Source organism: Salvelinus namaycush, chromosome 4 (genome assembly GCF_016432855.1).
Source record: "Salvelinus namaycush isolate Seneca chromosome 4, SaNama_1.0, whole genome shotgun sequence".
Taxonomy (NCBI): Eukaryota; Metazoa; Chordata; class Actinopteri; order Salmoniformes; family Salmonidae; genus Salvelinus; species Salvelinus namaycush.
In genome coordinates, this window is record NC_052310.1 from 39,084,569 (window position 1) to 39,103,333 (window position 18,765).

The following is an 18,765-nucleotide window of genomic DNA, read 5'->3' on the forward strand; positions in this document are numbered from 1 at the left end:
CACTGATGAGTTGTGGTTGTGTCTCACTAGGGTTGATGGTCGGATTCGCGCATATCGTCGAAGGAATGAGAGTTACACCAAGGCCTGTACTCTGGAGCGGGGTCGATTTTGAGGTGGAGGTCCGTCATGGTCTGGGGCGGTGTGTCACAGCATCATCGGACTGAGCCAGAAATGTCCGGGAACTTGCAGGTGCCTTGGTGGAAGAGTGGGGTAACATCTCACAGCAAGAACTGGAAAATCTGGTGCAGTCCATGAGGAGGAGATGCACTGCAGTACTTAATACAGCTGGTGGAAACACCAGACACTGACTGTTACTCTTGATTTTGACCCCCCCTTTGGTCAGGGACACACTATTCCATTTCTGTTAGTCGCATGTCTGTGGAACTTGTTCAGTTTGTGTGTCAGTTGTTGAATCTTGTTATGTTCATACAAATATTTACACATGTTAAGTTTGCTGAAAATAAACACAGTTGACAGTGAGAGGACTTTTCTTTTTTTGCTGAGTTTATTTGCAAAGGCCCAACTGTGACTTGTCTGTAGGAATAAACATGCATAATGATCTGCATTTCATTGGGGCAGTAAGGGGAAAATACTGCATGAAACCTTCTTTACTCTTCCTGCATGAAACCTTCTTCCACGCACGGTCTCCCCCTCTCACACAAACACTGCTCCCAACTTCAAAAACATTACGTACCAAACATAATTTAAGGAGTACCAGAAAGAGTTGAGGCTTACTTTTGGCCTATATGAATCCTACCGTTGAAGCACATTCATGAGTAGCGGACCGCTTTCCTTTCCTCCTGTGCCAATCAAATTTGCCTAGACCTACTGTCACGTTAGCAGGTTAACTAGCAGCTAGTTAGGTAACATGACTGAACAACGTTTGTTAAGAAACCAATAATTAGCGACCTGGGATTAGTTTAAAAACAGCCAGCGGCATGGCTTGTGTAATGTGTGCAAAATCATGTGCGAAAAATGTGTGCGAAATCGCTCAGGAAGAAAAAAAGGTAGCTCCGGTAATACGGTCAGATTTCTTTTTAACCATTTGGGCTAGAGAGAGACGCCATTTTTTGCTTTAAAGCTACAAGCATGCCTGTCGCGGAGCTGCGCTCCATTTTCCTCTGTCACTCAGAAGCTGCATGAGAGATACAATACCTCAACTACCTTGTGCACCTGCACATTGACTCTGTACCGGTACCCCCTGTATATAGCCTCACTACCGTTATTTTACTGCTGCTCTTTAATCATTTTTGTTAAAACTGCATTGTTGGTTAAGGCCTTGTAAGTAAGCATTTCACTGTAAGGTCTTCACCTGTTGTATTCGGACCATGTGACAAATAACATTTGATTTGACAGCAAACACGCAACTGCAAAGCCTACTCCGACTGGCCTGTGCTCTTGGTTACACCAGGCAATGAACTTATACAAAGTATCAACTTTGCTCACTCTGCTCCAATTTATAAAATTTAACAGAAGACTTATTAGGGTCTGTATCCCCAATTGCCATCACGGCTCAATTATATATATCTTTTTAAACTGACGGAGGAATAGATGTGCAGGAGGAGCGAACGGAGAGAAGCAGGTGAGTGATGGCTGGAAGTGATAGTTGCCACACTTGAGATGCCATGAAAGTGGACATTGGACTGGCGCATACATTTTTCCCAGCAACTAGTCTCTTGTAACTGAATTTATAAACAAAACTGACTTTACCAAGATTTTATAAGCAGGTGCCAGCTGGTTCTTTAGCTCGGTAGGGCTGAAACATTTGGTAGTATCATTTGAAATGGTACTATGGTACTCAAATGTTGGCATCATAAGTATCATGCTATTTCCGTACCATGATATTGATATGGTGCCAGTATACCGTGTAACACTAGTACTTTGTTCGCAAACCATAACGCAAAATATGCTGATTTCAAAGACGATTGTCACCAAAAACCAGTCATTGCCAAAAACATTATTAATTCTCCCTTTCTCTCACTGCAGTGTTTATCCTATATGAATTTATCAGCAGCAGGCCGTCACTACAATTGTTCTTATTTAAAAAATAAATAAAAAATGTTTAAGTATTTCTTTACATAATTTTCAGGATAGTAAAACACTTTCAGTGTGAACTGAAATGACTAAAACCAGATAAATTATGTAGAAAAGATAATGGAGCTATATTTCTTTTTTTTTTAAATAAGATCAGAATATAAACTAGTCAGGGAGAATCTCACATTTCAAAAAATGTCGTGGGGGCCCAATTGATTTTGTTATAATGTTTGAGTCACTCAGATGCATATGCCGTGTTTCTTATGCTATGGCAAAATGTGTAGAATTGCAGCAAATTTGCTTAAAAAAAAACTGAACATTTTCTCTCGGCCCATCACAAAATGGGTAGAATTGCTGGAAACCAGCTTTAAGACTGTAAAATGTTATTTCCACCCCCATGACAATGCCCCCGTGCACAAAGCAAGGTCCATACAGAAATGGTTTGTCAAGATCGGTGTGGAAGAACTTGACTGGCCTGCACAGAGCCATGACCTCAACCCCATCGAACTCCTTTCGGATGAATTGGGACGCCGACTGCGAGCCAGGCCTAATCACCCAACATCTTTGGCATTTGATTAGGAGCCCCATTAACTGTTGCAAAAGCAGCAGTTACTCTTCCTGGGGTCCACACAAAACAGGACATAATACAGCACATTAATAGACAAGACAAGAACTGCTCAAGGACAGAACTACATAAAAAAAAATAACTTCTACTGGATCGGTGTCTCCCCGCGGGACAGTTGAGCTAACATAGTCTAATGTGATTAGCATGAGGTTGTAAGTAACAAGAACATTTCCCAGGACATAGACATATCTGATATGGGCAGAAAGCTTGAATTCTTGTTAATCTAACTACACTGTCCAATTCAGTCGCTATTACAGTGAAAGAAGACCATGCAATTGTTTGAGGAGAGTGCACAGTTATGAACTTAAATGTATTAATAAACCAAATTAGGCACATTTGGGCAGGGTTGATACAACATTTTGAACAGAAATGCAATGGTTCAACACAATGTTTCTTATAAAAATAAGAAGTGATGCAGTCAGTCTCTCCTCAACTCTTAGCCAAGAGAGACTGGCATGCATAGTATCTATAATCAGCCCTCTGATTACAATGATGAGCAAGACGTTCCGCTCTGTTCTGGGCCAGCTGCAGCTTATCTAAGTCTTTCCTTGCAGAGCCTGACCACACGACTGATCAATAATCAAGATAAGACAAAACTAGAGCCTGCAGAACTTGCTTTTTGGAGTATAGTGTCAAAAAAGCAGTGCCCATCCTCACTAATGCTCTTGTGGCTGAATGGAAGCAAGTCCCCGCAGCAATGTTCCAACGTCTAGTCAAAATACTTCCCAGAAGAGTGGATGCTGTTATAGCAGCAAGGGGGGCACCTCATGATTTCAGAATGCGATGTTCAACAAGCAGGTGTCCACATACTTTTGGTCATGTAGTGTAGTTACATGAAAAAAAACATGTAATGTAACATCGTATACAGTCCCCTGGGAAACACTGACCAACACTATGTGTCCTACCATGTCACAATAATTCATCCCTGGCTTATTCATTTGTCGTCATGTCAAACAACAATGTATTCAAAGTGCTGCACACTATATTCCAAATCCATGATTCCAACAATTCACCAATAAACTAGGCCTAGATTGTTTGCCCAAAATGCATATCTATCATGCAGCCCTAAGTGGCACAGTGTGGAATGTATTACAAAAGTGCAGGAGACGCAAAAATGGATGAAAAGGCTGACAATTTGTTTTTGGTTGAAGTTAGATTGAACAGTATAAAACAATCAGAATGGCGAAAGCCCCATTGAAATCACGTAATGTGTGTGTTGCCACACTAGAGTAGAGTCTCGAACTACTCATATTTATAACTTATGCATATTTTGAGCTTTTATTATTTAAAACAATAGTTAAAATGACGGCAAATACAGTCATACATTTAAAAAATATATATCGCCCAACCATGTTACGGGGTTTTGATTAGCAAGTTTGCCAGGATAGCTACTGCTGTGCTAGCTATGGCGTTAACAGCAGCAACAACAACAGCAACAGAAGCAGCAGCAGCAGTAGCAGCAACAGAAGCAGCAGCAGCAGTAGCAGCAACAGCAACAGAAGCAGCAGCAACAGCTCGTACGCAGAGACGAGCAAATTAATATTGTTTTGTCTGCCAAGTGAACAGCTAGCTGTTCGCTATCTAAGAAATAAAACACTAGCTAGTTACCGGGAGCTAGCTAAAGTACATATGTTTTTAAATAATCCTGGACACATCTCTCAATATAAAATATCTGGAATATTATCACATCTAATCATTCTTACGTTAATGCAGTGCCATATATTAGCTGAAATACAATTTTCTAGAAGGATAGCTAACGTTAGCTAGCTAGTAAGCGTTAGCCAAGTTCCCGTATTGCCATCATCGCATAGAAGAAAAACAAGTCGAGATGGAAAAATAGAGAAATAAATATTAGCGATGAAATTGGTGCGCTCTGATCCCTTCGATAAGAACAATCACATTAAATATATACACATATAACAACTGTCGCTTACCGAAGCTGTGTCTTTGACAGAGAAATTCAGGAATTCAGTACACAGAGCAGAAGGTACTTCACGATCAGATTCGGCCGCCGCCATCTTCACTCCCTCTCCCAGTGCGGAAGAAATCGGATATCAGCCGTTACTTCGTATTGCGAGCGAGAGAGTGGGGAAACTTTTAAGCTGACTAATGGGAAATGAGAGGCTGTGCAGGATCAACGCTTACACAACAGGGTCAGGGAAAGCCAACCTAAGTTACTTGTTTCAAAGATGCACTGGGGACATAAGACACGCTGTAGTTGTAAAATCAGAATAGTTCAACATATTAATAATGCTGATGATGTTGAGGATGATGATGCTGTTGGTGATGATGTTGTTGATGATGATGATGATAATGATTAGGCTGATGATAATTGTAGTGACATTCTCCATAAAGTCATTGCAAAAGGGCATATGTGGAATAGATTTATTTACACTGTACAATAATAATGTTGAGATTGTATAGACAGACTGCCAGACATTAGTGGATCATTGCTAAGTCACATTTAAAGCCAGCTTCATATTCCAAGCAGATCAGTAAAATTACAACTAAATGGGTGGCTCTTGATTCACTCTTGAAAACGCAAAGCCTTATATTTAGATGAGAATGCAGGTTATAAGGATCTGGGACAACTAAGTCAAATAAATAGGCTAAATAGCATTAATAATGCACGTGTTGTAGTCATGTAGATGTTAGTTAGAAGGCTTCATCCTTATTTTCTGGTCATGTATCTCTGGTTGCTGGTGCTGGTACAGTCTCTATGGTTACAGTCATCTTCAGCATCAAGAGTCAGCCTGTTGAGGCCCTGGAGGACTGGAGAGTACAACACTTGTGAGTTCAAAGTAAACAGGTCAAATTAGACAGACTTCTTAGACACACTGTGACCATCTGCAGAGTGCACTATGCAATTACAGGCTTACGACAAAGAGACATTACAGAAAATCAAGATGCATAAACCACTGATACCTCACCTATATGGTGGAGCTTCAACAGTCTCTGACACAGTGCTTTCTGCTGCCTTCACACCACAGCCCACGCCTGCACAGAGACACAATAATGTAATCTATCAGCTATGGAAAGACAGGAGACTGTGAAACATATACTCTAGCACAGAGATACACAGAAGAAACAGGCACAGAGACAGGTTATCATAGTAGGCCTAAATAGAACTAATGTAGTGTAGTTTGACTGGGTCAAAGAGTAAACTCCATAGATTATATTTCTATGGTAGGCCTTCTCTTATTTAAACGACGTCAGTACGAATTACATCATCATGTGAAAAGACTCTGATTTTAGCTCTCAATCTATATATGCACTCTCTCAGGTTTTGAATGGACTTCACTCTTTGTTTAGTCTTTGACCCAGTCAGACTACACTAGACTAGTTATTTGGTCTGTCTTAGTGTCAACCTAGTACTGACATGAGCTGGTCTGAGACTGGATCTGTTGGTGGATCAGGGCCTGCAGGATCTTCATGTCTGCCCTCAGGGCACTGAGGTCCTGGCTCTGCTGGGTCTCGTCCATCTGGAGCCTCTGAAGAGTCTGCAGGTGTTCCCCCTGCACAGGAGATGAGAAGCGCCTCCCCCTAGGAGAGTCAGGATGAGAGAGATCTTGACACATGCCTGGAAATATTCCACAATACAGCAAAGTTGCGTCGTACTCTTAAATTCAGGTAAAAGAGAGGCAGTGCTGTGCCTACCCTGAGCCCCTGTCACTATCACCAGATCTTCCTTGTTCGGAGCGATTCACTTCATTTTGCATCTCCAGGAACTCATCTAGGGTCTCCTGAAGTGTCGAAAACAAGTAAAAAAGCATGTGTAAGAGAAACAAGCACTCTCCCTCCCTGAGCTTAACCACCCACAGGCAGACACAGCTATACAGTACTGTATACAGACGTACAGTTCAAAATGCAGGTGTTAAAGATGAATGTCCCATTCCGTCACCTTGATCTGAGCGGTGATCGTCTTCATCTCTGCGCGCCGCTTTGGGTCAGTTCTGATGTCATCGTCGTAAAGCTCCCCAAGCGGGGCACAGAAGCGGTGGATGTGGTGGTCATCAAAGTAACGGCAGAGACGGGGCATGGATTCCTCCACCTGCAGGATAATGGCTGCTTGCTGCATCACTGCATTTGCCAGTGCATTGTCATACACCCTGACAGAAGAGATTCGTACACACAGTGAGTGCGATACACTCATTCATACTGATGCTGAGAGTGACAGATGCATACTGAGTGATATGTTGGTTTGTTGAGAATGGGACAAACACTGATACCTGATGAAGACAAACAATATACAGTTCTTGAGTGAGTACACGAGTGTAAGCTGTAAAGGCTTATACACACACTGATATGCACACAGATCCCCTAGCTCAGTGGTTCCCAAACTTTTTATAGTCCCGTACCCCTTCAAACATTCAACCTGCAGCTGCGTACCCCCTCTAACACCAGGGTCAGCGCACTCTCAAATGTTGTTTTTTTGCCATCATTGTAAGCCTGCCACACACACACACTACGCAATACATTTATTAAACATAAGAATGAGTGTGAGTTTGTCACAACCTGGCTCGTGGGAAGTGACAAAGAGTTCTTATAGGACCAGGGCACAAATAATAATACAATAATAATCAATAATTTTGCTCTTTATTTAGCCATCTTACATATAAAACCTTATTTGTTCATCAAAAATGGTGAATAACTCACCACAGGTTAATGAGAAGGGTGTGCTTGAAAGGATGCACATAACTCTGCAATGTTGGGTTGTATTAGAGAGAGTCTCAGTCTTAAATAATATTCCGCACACAGGCTGTGCCTGTATTTCGTTTTCTTGCTAGTGAGGGCCAAGAATCCACTCTCACATAGGTACGTGGTTGCAAAGGGCATCAGTGTCTTAACAGCGCGATTTGCCAAGGCAAAAAACTCTGAGCGCAGCCTTATCCATAAAACTGGGAGTGGCTTCTGATTAAATTTGATTTTCACAGAATCGCTTGTTGCATTTTCAATGAGGCTCTCTTGTTCAGATATCGGTAAATGGACTGGAGGCAGGGCATGAAAGGGATAACGAATCCAGTTGTTTGTGTCGTCCGTTTCGGGAAAGTACCTGAGTGATTGCGCACCCAGCTCACTCAGGTGCTTCACTATATCACATTTGACATTGTGCGTAAGCTTGAGTTAATTTGCACACAAAAAATCATACAATGATGGAAAGACCTGTGTGTTGTCGTTGTTAATGCAAACAGAAAAGAGATCCAACTTCTTAATCATAGCCTCAATTTTGTCCCGCACATTGAATATAGTTGAGGAGAGTCCCTGTAATCATGGATTCCGATCATTCAGGTGAGAAAAAACATCACCCAGATAGGCCAACTCGTTATCATACAAGCGGTCAGACAAGTGAAAATGATGGTCAGTAAAGAAAACTTTAAGCTCATCTCTCAATTTTTTTAAATGTGTCAATTCTTTGCCCCTTGATAACCTGGGCACTTCTGTATGTTGTTAAAACGTTACATGGTCACTGCCCATATCATTGCATAATGCAGAAAATACACAAGAGTTCTGGGGCCTTGCTATAACAAATTAACAATTTTCACTGTAGTGTCCAAAACGTCTTTCAAGCTGTCAGGCATTCCCTTAGCAGCAAGAGCCTCTCGGTGGATGCTGCAGTGTACCCAAGTGACGTCGGGACCAACTGCTTGCACGCGCGTTACCAGTCCACTATGTCTCCCTGTCATGGCTTTTGCTCCATCAGTACAGATACCAACACATCTTGACCACCAAAGTCCATTTGATGTCACAAAGCTGTCCAGTACTTTAAAAATATCCTCTTATATTGTCCTGGTTTCCAGTGGTTTGCAGAAGAGGATGCCTTCATTAATTGACCCCCCATAAACGTAACGGACATATACCAGGAGCTGTGCCAGGCCCGCCACTTCTGTTGACTCATCCAGCTGTAATTCACTGGTTTGTATAAATCGCAATAATTGTTTCAAAACATCTCCTGCCATGTCACTGATGAGTTGTGAAACAGTGTTGTTTGATGAAGGCATTGTCTGTGTCGTTTTTTGGGCTTTTTCCCCCAGCATTGTCCTAGCCATATCCACGGCAGCAGGAAGAGTTAAGTCCTCCACAATCGTATGGGGCTTGCCTGTCCTAGCCACTCGGTAGCTCACCATATAATACGCTCCTAGCACTTTCTTATTAATGGAATCTGTTGGTTTTATACATGTCTTACTACTCGGAAAGTCATCTTTATTCTCGCTCAAAAAACTCCTGTGGCTTATTTTTCTAATTGTCATGTTTCGTTTCTAAATGTCTGCGCAAGAGTGAAGGTTTCCCGTGAGAGAGTAACGGTTAATGTGATTGGATGTTGATTACTTGACTAGGCTACCTGTATTTGACATTGTGTTGTTATTTCGCTGAACACTAGATGGGTTCATTTTATTTTTTGGCAGTGAAACGAGGCTACTCAGGCGAGAAAAAAACCTCACCCAAATGTATAGCCCCGTTGGAAAATACAAATGTACTGTTCAAAAATGTGAAGAATTTATAATAATAATTTTTTTAAATGTGAATCATTTTTATTTGGCGTACCCACGACGGCATTGCGCGTACTCCAGTTTGGGAATACCTGCCCTAACTCTTCAAATTGGGGCGACAGGTAGCCTAGTGGTTAGAGCGTTGGGCCAGTAACCGAAAGATTGCTAGATCGAATCTGTCGTTCTGTCCATGATACAAGGCAGTTAACCCACTGTTCCTAGACCGTCATTGTAAATAAGAATTTGTTCTTAATAACCTTTTGTCAATAGGGGGAGCAGTTAGCATTTTTTTTTTCTGGGTGTTGCCAAATTAAACTGCCTCGTACTCAATTCTTGCTCGTACAATATGCATATTATTAATTCTATTGGATAGAAAACACTCTCTAGTTTCATAAACCGTTGGAATTATGTCTGTGGGTGACCCAGAACTCTTTCTACAGCGAAATCCATGACAGGTACTGCGAAGGTCTGAGAGCGAAGCTCTGGTCTCAGATCAGTTTTAAAGGTCTGTGTGTATCCTATGGAACGACATGAACTGCACCCGCCTTCCCCTGGATGTCAGTAACCAATGAGAAGTGGAATGGGCTTTATACGTAGCTCTCAGAGGTTATAAAAGGCCAAGGAGTGAGGTGCGCCTTCTTTTCGACGCTGACCATTGCGCAGAGAAGGACCTCAGGATGCCATTTTCAAACGCTCAGTTATCAACCTTAGATGTATCCGTCTGTAATTTAATTCGATATAGGTGTTAGAAACATCATAACGAAGCTATTTTAAACCGAGTTATATCAGATTATGCGAGTATATTGCTATTTTTCGGAATTTCCTCAGTATTGCGTCTTGAGGATTTGGACACGTTGGGGCAAAATAGCTATTGTTAGCTATTGTTAGCTGCTATATCAGAAGTTGAATGCAACGTTTTACAACCAAGCAACGATTCTTTTGGACAAAGGACCACTTGGCCAAGATTCTGATGGAAGCTCGTCGAAAAGTAAGAGCTATTTATGATGTTATTCCGTTTTTATGTGGAAAAATGTAAACTCAATAATGGCGACTAGTGACGCCATTATTGCGGCACTAGTCTGGCTGTAACGCACACTGTATGTCTAGTAACGTTAATTTTTAAAATCTAACTCAGCGGTTGCATTAATAACTAATGCATCTTTCATTTCATGTCCAACCTGTATTTTTTTAGTCAAGTTTATGAATAGTTTTCGATAAAAATAGTTGTATTTTCAAAATGGCGCCGGGCAGATTGCTTGAGTAGTTGGACACTATTTCCATTGTGTAAGCACGATTTGTGCCGCTAAATATGCACATTTTCGATCAAACTCTATATGGATTGTGTAATATGATGTTACAGGAGTGTCATCGGAAGAATTCTGAGAAGGTTAGTGAAAAAATTAATGTATTTTGGTGATGATAACGCTATAGCTAATTTTGCCTTGAATCAATGCTCGGGTAACGTTTGCAAATGTGGTATGCTAATATAACGATTTATTGTGTTTTCGCTGTAAGACACTTTGAAAATCTGAAATATTGTCTGAATTCACAAGATCTGTGTCTATCCATTGCTGTGAGCTGTGTATTTTTAAGAAATGTTTTATGATGAGTAAATTGGTAATACACGTTGCTCTATGTAGTAATTCTAGTCGCTTTGGGGAGATTTGTGATGGTGGCTGCAATTGCAAACTATGATTTATACCTGAAATATGCACATTTTTCTAACAAAACCTATGCTATACAATAAATATGTTATCAGACTGTCATCTGATGAGGTTTTTTCTTGGTTAGTGGCTATCAATATCTTTATTTGGCCGAATTGGTGATAGCACCTGATGGAGTAAGAAACTGATGGAGTTAGAAAAGTGGTGTCTTTTGCTAACGTGGTTAGCTAATAGATTTACATATTTTGTCTTCCCTGTAAAACATTTTAAAAATCTGAAATGGTGGCTTTATTCACAAGATCTGTATCTTTCATTTGGTGTCTTGGACTTGTGATTTAATGATATTTAGATGCTACTATTTAATTGTGACGCTATGCTAGCGATGCTAATCAGTGTGGGGGGGGTGGGGGGTGATCCCGGATCCGGGTTTCTGAGGCGGTAAAAGTTAACTGACTTGCCTGGTTACATCTTTTTAAATATATATAATTTTATCGGGCCTTACCTTTGAAAGGTATCCGAGAGGAGGGCGATCAACAGGTTGACACACATAATGGAGGACAGAGCCAGGAAGGTGCCACAGAGGAAGTGGGCCATGATAGAGTACACTTCCACCATGGCATTAAACTTGTGCTCATCCACCAGAGTGATGCAGTACAGGCTGTAGAGCAGCTGTGGCACAGTCCGTATACTGGGTATTAACGCCTGACCCGGGGAGGACAGTTCACACAGACTCAGATACCGTAAACATATTTCTCTATGTGTATTTTTTTATCATACTAGCACAGCTACAGTAGTGTATACTATGTCATTTTGTGGGTATCTGTCACGATCGTCTTCTGGTGAAAGAGGGGACCAAGTCGCAGCGTGATATGAATACATCTTCCCTTTCATTTATAACGAAGATGAACACGAAACAAAACACTTTTACAAACTATACAAAACAACAAACGACCGTGACGCTACAAAACGAAAGTGCACACACACGCTACTAACGTTTAGACATAGACAATTACCCACAATCACCTAAAGCCTATGGCTGCCTTAAATATGGCTCCCAATCAGAGACAACAATAAACAGCTGTCTCTGATTGAGAACCAAACCAGGCAACCATAGACTTTCCTAAACCTCTATACTGAACACAACCCCATACACTATACACAACCCCCTAAACAATACACACACCCTAAACTAGACAAAACACACAAACATCCCCCATGTCACACCCTGACCTAACTAAACTAATAAAGAAAATCAATATAACAGAGGCCAGGGTGTGACAGTATCTGTTTGATCAAATTGGGTTTGCCTCCGAAATATAATCCAGAAGTCACATGCATAAGGGACAAAGATCTCTGCATATAGGAAGAGAAAACGTAGGACATCCCCCACAATCTTCCCCAGCATGACAATGAAAGTAATCATAACCCTGTATAAAATGAGGATGAAAGGTAGTGGTATTGGTGTTGTGGATGATTCTAAGATCAGTATTATGTGTATTATATTTGGTTACTTTATACTTCAAAATATCCAGACATGCTGTTTCAAAAAAGTATCCTATTTTGGACAGGAGGGCCATGACCATGTTGGGGCCTATGAGCTCTATTTCCTTTCTTGTCATGGCTACAGTGGAGACAATGTTGCGCCCCATTCATGTGTTGTTGTCATGGAACCTGAGAACATCAGGTGTACCCATGAGGACACTGACCAGGTGTCACGATTATACCTGAGCTACCCCATGAACAATACCCATTGCTATGAGAACCCAACACCCGGTCCATGTGATCTGTTTAGCTATGTTTTTCCATTGTTTTGTTCCCTTCCATGATCCATTGGGTACCAGGGAACGGTCTTGAATGGTGAAGTTCGGCAGTAAAGACTCATTCATCTCCACCACCTGATTGGTGCTCTAAAATGAAGGGATAGTGAGATCAAGTAAAGAAATGGGGCCAAAAAGAGGAATCTATTTAGTGGTTGCAGTGTGGACGTGCTTCATCCCCCGGAGCCAGAGGGAAATGACGACCACAGCAAAGAGGCAAAGGCTCTAGTCTCGCAGCGTGCCTGCCAGCAAGAAGATATCTGCCACATGGATCCCAAACACTGCCATCAGCAGAATGTACACCGGCCAATCAAAGATGTTCCTGTGACACAGCCAAAATCGATATCATCGCCTGCTTGCCAGCTAGGCCAGAGTTAAATCATATCCATATGAGATGTATTGTGTATAAGACAAACACGTTCACCAGGGGTCTTTGTAAGTTGCACATTACATTCTTAATGGGATTATAACAACCTATAGCCTTACAAAGGGCATACTACCAATAGGGGGACTCTCCTTAGATCTTAATTAAGTTTCATTTGGGTAACTGTGTAAGCCTAGATCAGGTCTAGAAACTTCAGTAAGATGTGTGTCTGTGTGTTTCTACTGGATGAGAAAAGGTGCTGTACGCCTCCCAAGTGAAACAGTAGTCTAAGGCGCTGCATCGAAGTGCTAGCTGTGCCACTAGAGAATCTGGGTTCGAGTCCAGGCTCTGTCGCAGCCGGCCGCGACTGGGAGACCCATGGGGCGGCGCACAATTGGCCCAGCGTCGTCAGGGTTAGGGGAGGGTTTTGCCGGCAGGGATGTCCTTGTCCCATCGTGCACTAGTGACTCCTGTGGCGGGCCGGGCACAGTGCACGCTGACACGGTCGCCAGGTGTACAGTGTTTCCTCCGACGCATTGGTGCGGCTGGCTTCCGGGTGAAGTGGGCATTGTGTCAAGAAGCAGTGTGGCTTGGTTGGGTTGTGTTTCGGAGGACGCACGGCTCTCGACCTTTGCCTCTCCCAAGTCCGTACGGGAGTTGCAGCGATGAGACAAGACTAACTATTAATTGGATACCACGAAATTGGGGAGAAAAGGGGTAAAAAAAAAAACCCATCTGGGGTCTCGACACACCTGCCACTCCCTTCTGGCAAAAGTCTCTCTCTCTCTCTCTCTCTCTCTCTCTCTCTCTCTCTCTCTCTCTCTCTCTCTCTCTCTCTCTCTCTCTCTCTCTCTCTCTCTCTCTCTCTCTCTCTCTCTCTCTCTCTCTCTCTCTCTCTCTCTCTCTCTCTCTCTCTCTCTCTCTCTCTCTCTCTCTCTCTCTCTCTCTCTCTCTCTCTCTCTCTCTCTCTCTCTCTCTCTCTCTCTCTCTCTCTCTCTCTCTCTCTCTCTCTCTCTCTCTCTCTCTCTCTCTCTCTCTCTCTCTCTCTCTCTCTCTCTCTCTCTCTCTCTCTCTCTCTCTCTCTCTCTCTCTCTCTCTCTCTCTCTCTCTATAGTTTCCACTTGTCAGTGATGAGCTTAAGAACCGCATGATGAGATCCAGCAAATGTGGTGAGATAGAGAGGAAAAACTGCTCAGAGAAAATTCATACAGCAATTATCATCAAATTAGTTGACTCATTTGACAAATTTGGCTCATACGTAGTCTTCCATTTTAGTTTTCATCCATTATCACTTTATTAGTCTGTTTAGCCTTGAAGAGAAGGACATACTGGTAATGTAGGCTCACTGCCCACTCTCTCTGGAAGACAAGAAAAGAGAAATTAGAGATAATAAAAAAGTTAGAAAATAAAAATCCCCAAAGTCTAGATGAGCTGTTTTTATTTTTAACTGTTTAGACAGGTTACCTTGTGAGCCCTGTGCTGGTGGATTCTGCTTGCAGGGTGGCTCTGGCTCCAGCAGGTGGAGGTAGTAGAACTGCTGCCTGGTCATCCGTTCAGTCACATGGAACTGGTTCATCACCAAATGAGCCTGACAAGACCAAAGAGAGCTAAACAAAGCTATAGGATGACCACATACAGAACCCACTAATTCACAACAACTAGCACATTGTCAGGCCTAACTATACAATTGGAGGTGTATACTGTGACTCATTGGGTCCGTGACCATCCAACCCTTATTTACCACTGAGGTCATCTTGTCAATCATGGCGGTGATGCAGAATTGACCATCAGAGTCTATCACCCCAGCATCGGACCCCGGGACCACTAGCGTCCGTGCAGCCTCAGTCCGGTCTGAATACACAGGAGCACCACAAAAGCAGTATGATCAGGTACAGTATAACTGTGTCATGTGCAATGTAGTTATTTGTAAGGTGAGGTCGAGGGCACGTTTCCATTTACGGATGGACAATAAAGTTGTTTTATTCTATTCTAAAACAACGTATTTGAATGTGAAATTAACAGAATCACAGTGCACACAGAGGCAAGTACAGATGTAGGATCTTAATTTGATCACTCTTTTGTTGCTGAGCTTTTTCCTGCAGAGCAGGAAATTAAAACTTGTAGTGTATTTTAGTTTTAAAAAGGCTTCTAAAGTTTGTAATTTCCACTTTGAAATTCCAGACTTGATGTGCTCTAATGAAAAACATATCAGCCCCTACAGAAATGTCCCTTCATTATAATCCACATAATTATTCCCATTTCTTGTTGCTGCACGATAATTTTTCTGCTGTAGCAAACTGGCTCAAATTAAGATCCTTCATCTGTAAGGGTAGCAGTACCTAGGTTAGCAGCCAATTGTAGAGGGGTTCTCTTTTTGTAGTCTTGTGCGATGTCTGCCCCATACTGCATCAGCACCCTGAGTGCCCCCACCGCGTCGTTCTTAGCTGCGTAATGGAGAGGCGTCTGATGGTCCATGTTGGTCTTAGCACCAATGTCAGCTGAAGGGATGGGACATGCATATGTGAACTACAGTACAGTACACATTAAAAGTACTCACGCACACACAAACAAGTGGCAAACACGTTTGACTTCTGACCTTTCCTCTCCAACAGGAAGTGGATCATCTCCACATAGTCTAGAGCTGCAGCAATATGCAGGGGCGTGACCCCGTAGGAGTCAGGACGCAGGACATCAGCCCCCTCTCCAGGAAGAAACGCCTCACGTCCACATTGTCAGGACCCGGTGTGAGAAACAGTCACTAAAAGTCGGCAGAACCCAGAAGATGAGGCAGACACAGCAGTACTAGAGACGGTGGTTTAATCAAAGTAAAAGATCTTCAGGCAAAAATATAAATCTACAACGTCAAAAGTAAAGCCAAGAGACAAAAATGGATATCCTCCAAAATACAAAGAAAATCCACAAAGTGGTAAGAACAGCAAGGGAAAAAAACAAACCTCAAAAGACTAATCAAAAATAAACAAGAACAAAACCAGAGTACCTCTGGAAAATCCAACAAGAGAAATAAGTTCATAGCATGGCTGGGGCTGGGTGCTAACATACAAACACTGAGCAAAGAACTGAGGAACACACAGGGTTTAAATACCAACAAGGGAACGACACACAGGTGCAAACAATAATTAGAGCAAGGAAAAAACAAAAGGTTCAAAAAAGGTGCAATGGGGACATCTAGTGACCAAAACCTGAACAGTCCTGGCCTAAACCTGACACACATTCCACGCCCTCCAGATCTACAACCAGGTAGAAGAGCCCAACATACACTGTCTGGAGGCCTTCGCTGAGAACGATCTGCCACAACAGAAGGTATTTGAGTCATTTGATCACGTGTGAAGACTTCAGTAAGACAGTTTGCCCGAACCTGTCTGTTGAGTTGGGGTCGGCTCCATCTACGACCACATCATTCAGGTACTGAAGGTCCACCTATGAACAAACAGGATGAGTGATTGTACGAATCAGACCATATCTAATCTATATCTTAATCTACACCTTTAGCCCCAATTTACAATATAAAGGCGGAATGCCATCCACCCCTCACCTCATCAGGGTCCTGATTGCTGGAAGCCAGATCTCTGAAATGGTCTAGCAGACTTTTATTGAGGTTGAAGCTTCTATCTCCTCCATCTATGATGTCCTCATCCCAGACCGGGCCTTTGTACATGCTCTCAAAGAATTCCCTTTTAAACAAAAAAGGTTATCATACTGTATGATATCAATCTGAGATTAGAGAGTGAGTGAAACTTCTTTGAAGTAAAGGGCTGAGACACCGTGGAAAGAACTGCAAATGGCACAGGAAGTTGAATGGTTAAATGACTTGGTTGTGGCATGCAGGCGTTATGAGGTTAGAGTAGTTATTCTGAACTGTAAGTTATTCTGTGTGTCAGTGGTGTCCAGTGTCCACTGAAAGAGTGTTGAGTATTTGAAGTCCTATCTGAGTTTGGTGTGTCGTCTGCAATGTTACCTGTGGGTTTTCTCCTCACACACTGAAGGCACGCTCGTTTCCGGCGGCTGCGGGTATAAGACGCCCACTGGGCAGTCGCCCTGACAGCACTCGACACCGATGTCTTAGAGATCTGAATTCCATCAACTGGCTGCCGTTTAGACTGCAGTGACACACATACAGTACATCACACATGCAGTACATCACACTGCAGTACATCACACTGCAGTACATCACACTGCATCATAGCATACTCAAATGACCAATCCTAAAATGTATCACCCAATAAAAGCAAGTATAGAAACACACCACTCTATAATCATATACAGTTTGGAACTGAGTAGCGATGATTGAAAATGTGTTGAGAAGAGGGTGTCGGATTACGTACTCTAGAAAGAAATGAAAAAATATCAACAAATAACCAGTTGTGGAAAAAGTACCCAATTGTCATACTTGACTAAAAGTAAAGATACCTTAATAGAAAATGACTCAAGTAAATGTGAAAGTCATCCAGTATGATACGACTTGAGTAAAAGCCTAAAAGTATTTGGTCTGAAATATACTTAACTATCAAAAGTAAATGTCATTGCTAAAATATACTTAAGTATCAAAAGTAAAAGTATAAATAATAAAACATTCCTTATATTCAACAAATCACCACCATTTTTCAGACGACACCAAGGAAGGTATGTTTAGTGAGCCCGCCAGAACAGAGGCAGTAGGGATGACCAGGGATGATATTTTGATGTGTGTGAATTGGACCATTTTCTGTCCTGCTAAGCATTCAAAATGTAATGAGTACTTTTGGGTGTCAGGGAAAATGTATGGAGTAAAAAGTACATTATTTTCTTTAGGAATGTAGTGAAGTAAAAGTAAAAGTTGCCAAAAATATAAATAGTAAAGTACAGATACCCCAAAAATGTAGTACTTTAACCTATTTTTTTACTTTTGTACTTTACACCACTGCAAATAACAACATTGAGAGGCTGATTGATTAAACTTCAAAGTGCTAGTTTCTCCTCACCTGGTTGACCACTCCATCAGTCATCTCCATTTCCATGGCCGGGTTGTCATGGCCAGGAGCACTAACCTGGTTCATCCTCCTCATTCTGCTGTGTTCCAGGCCTCAAGGCCTCTCTGCAAACAACTAACCACACAGCATTAATATGACTACGACCAGCCTGCCAGCGTAGGTACAGTACCTCTGCAATGAGCGACTATTTCCAAACAAAGGCTTTCACTCAAAACACAGGCAGTTGGTAGATTCCGATAGATTCTGAACCTGCAAAAGCCTTGTGATCCACAGGGATAAGGAGTGGATTGTTGTTAGGCAGATAGCAGGTAAAAGGAAAGTCTTCTGCGGGCCTATTCACTGTTTCTCATTCAAGCTGTTTGTTTACTAGTGAGAAGTGTTCCCTGTCTGTAGTACTGTACTTGAACAATATGGTACATTCTGACCCATGTCTGACCCACGTGCATGTTTTGCAACACCCTAAACAGCCTTTATGTCATAGAGTTGACAGGCAATGACACTGACAAAGCAATGGTCTTATCTTCTAATGTTTAACAGCGTTGGAGTTTGTATTAACTGTTAAGAGGGGTTGAAGAAACTGTGTGCATGTTTATGGCTTCTTATCAGCTGATGTGGGCTCAGTGCAGATGCATTTTGGCTTGTTACGGTACATATAATCACCAAGTATGCAAGTAATCATCTATGCATAGTCACTTTAACTATACCTACATGTACATATTACCTCAATTACCTCGACACCGCCGCCCCCCCGCACATTGACTCTGTACCGGTACCACCTGTATATA

General features: G+C 42.1%; 1 protein-coding gene and 1 pseudogene across 5 annotated transcripts in view; both read right to left on the bottom strand.

Moving 5' to 3' along the window:
* LOC120046506 (E3 ubiquitin-protein ligase UBR2-like) overlaps window positions 1–4,711 on the bottom strand; it is a 40,306-nt gene extending 35,595 nt beyond the window's left edge. For all 5 annotated transcript variants that reach the window (XM_038991797.1, XM_038991795.1, XM_038991796.1 and 2 more), the window contains exon 1: window positions 4,594–4,711. In XM_038991797.1, the coding sequence (XP_038847725.1) occupies window positions 4,594–4,677 (84 nt within the window). In that variant the 5' untranslated portion in view covers window positions 4,678–4,711. The remainder of the gene's footprint in view (window positions 1–4,593) is intronic.
* Window positions 4,712–5,400: 689 nt separating this feature from the next.
* Window positions 5,401–18,055, bottom strand: LOC120045857 (annotated as a pseudogene).
* Window positions 18,056–18,765: the final 710 nt, after the last annotated feature.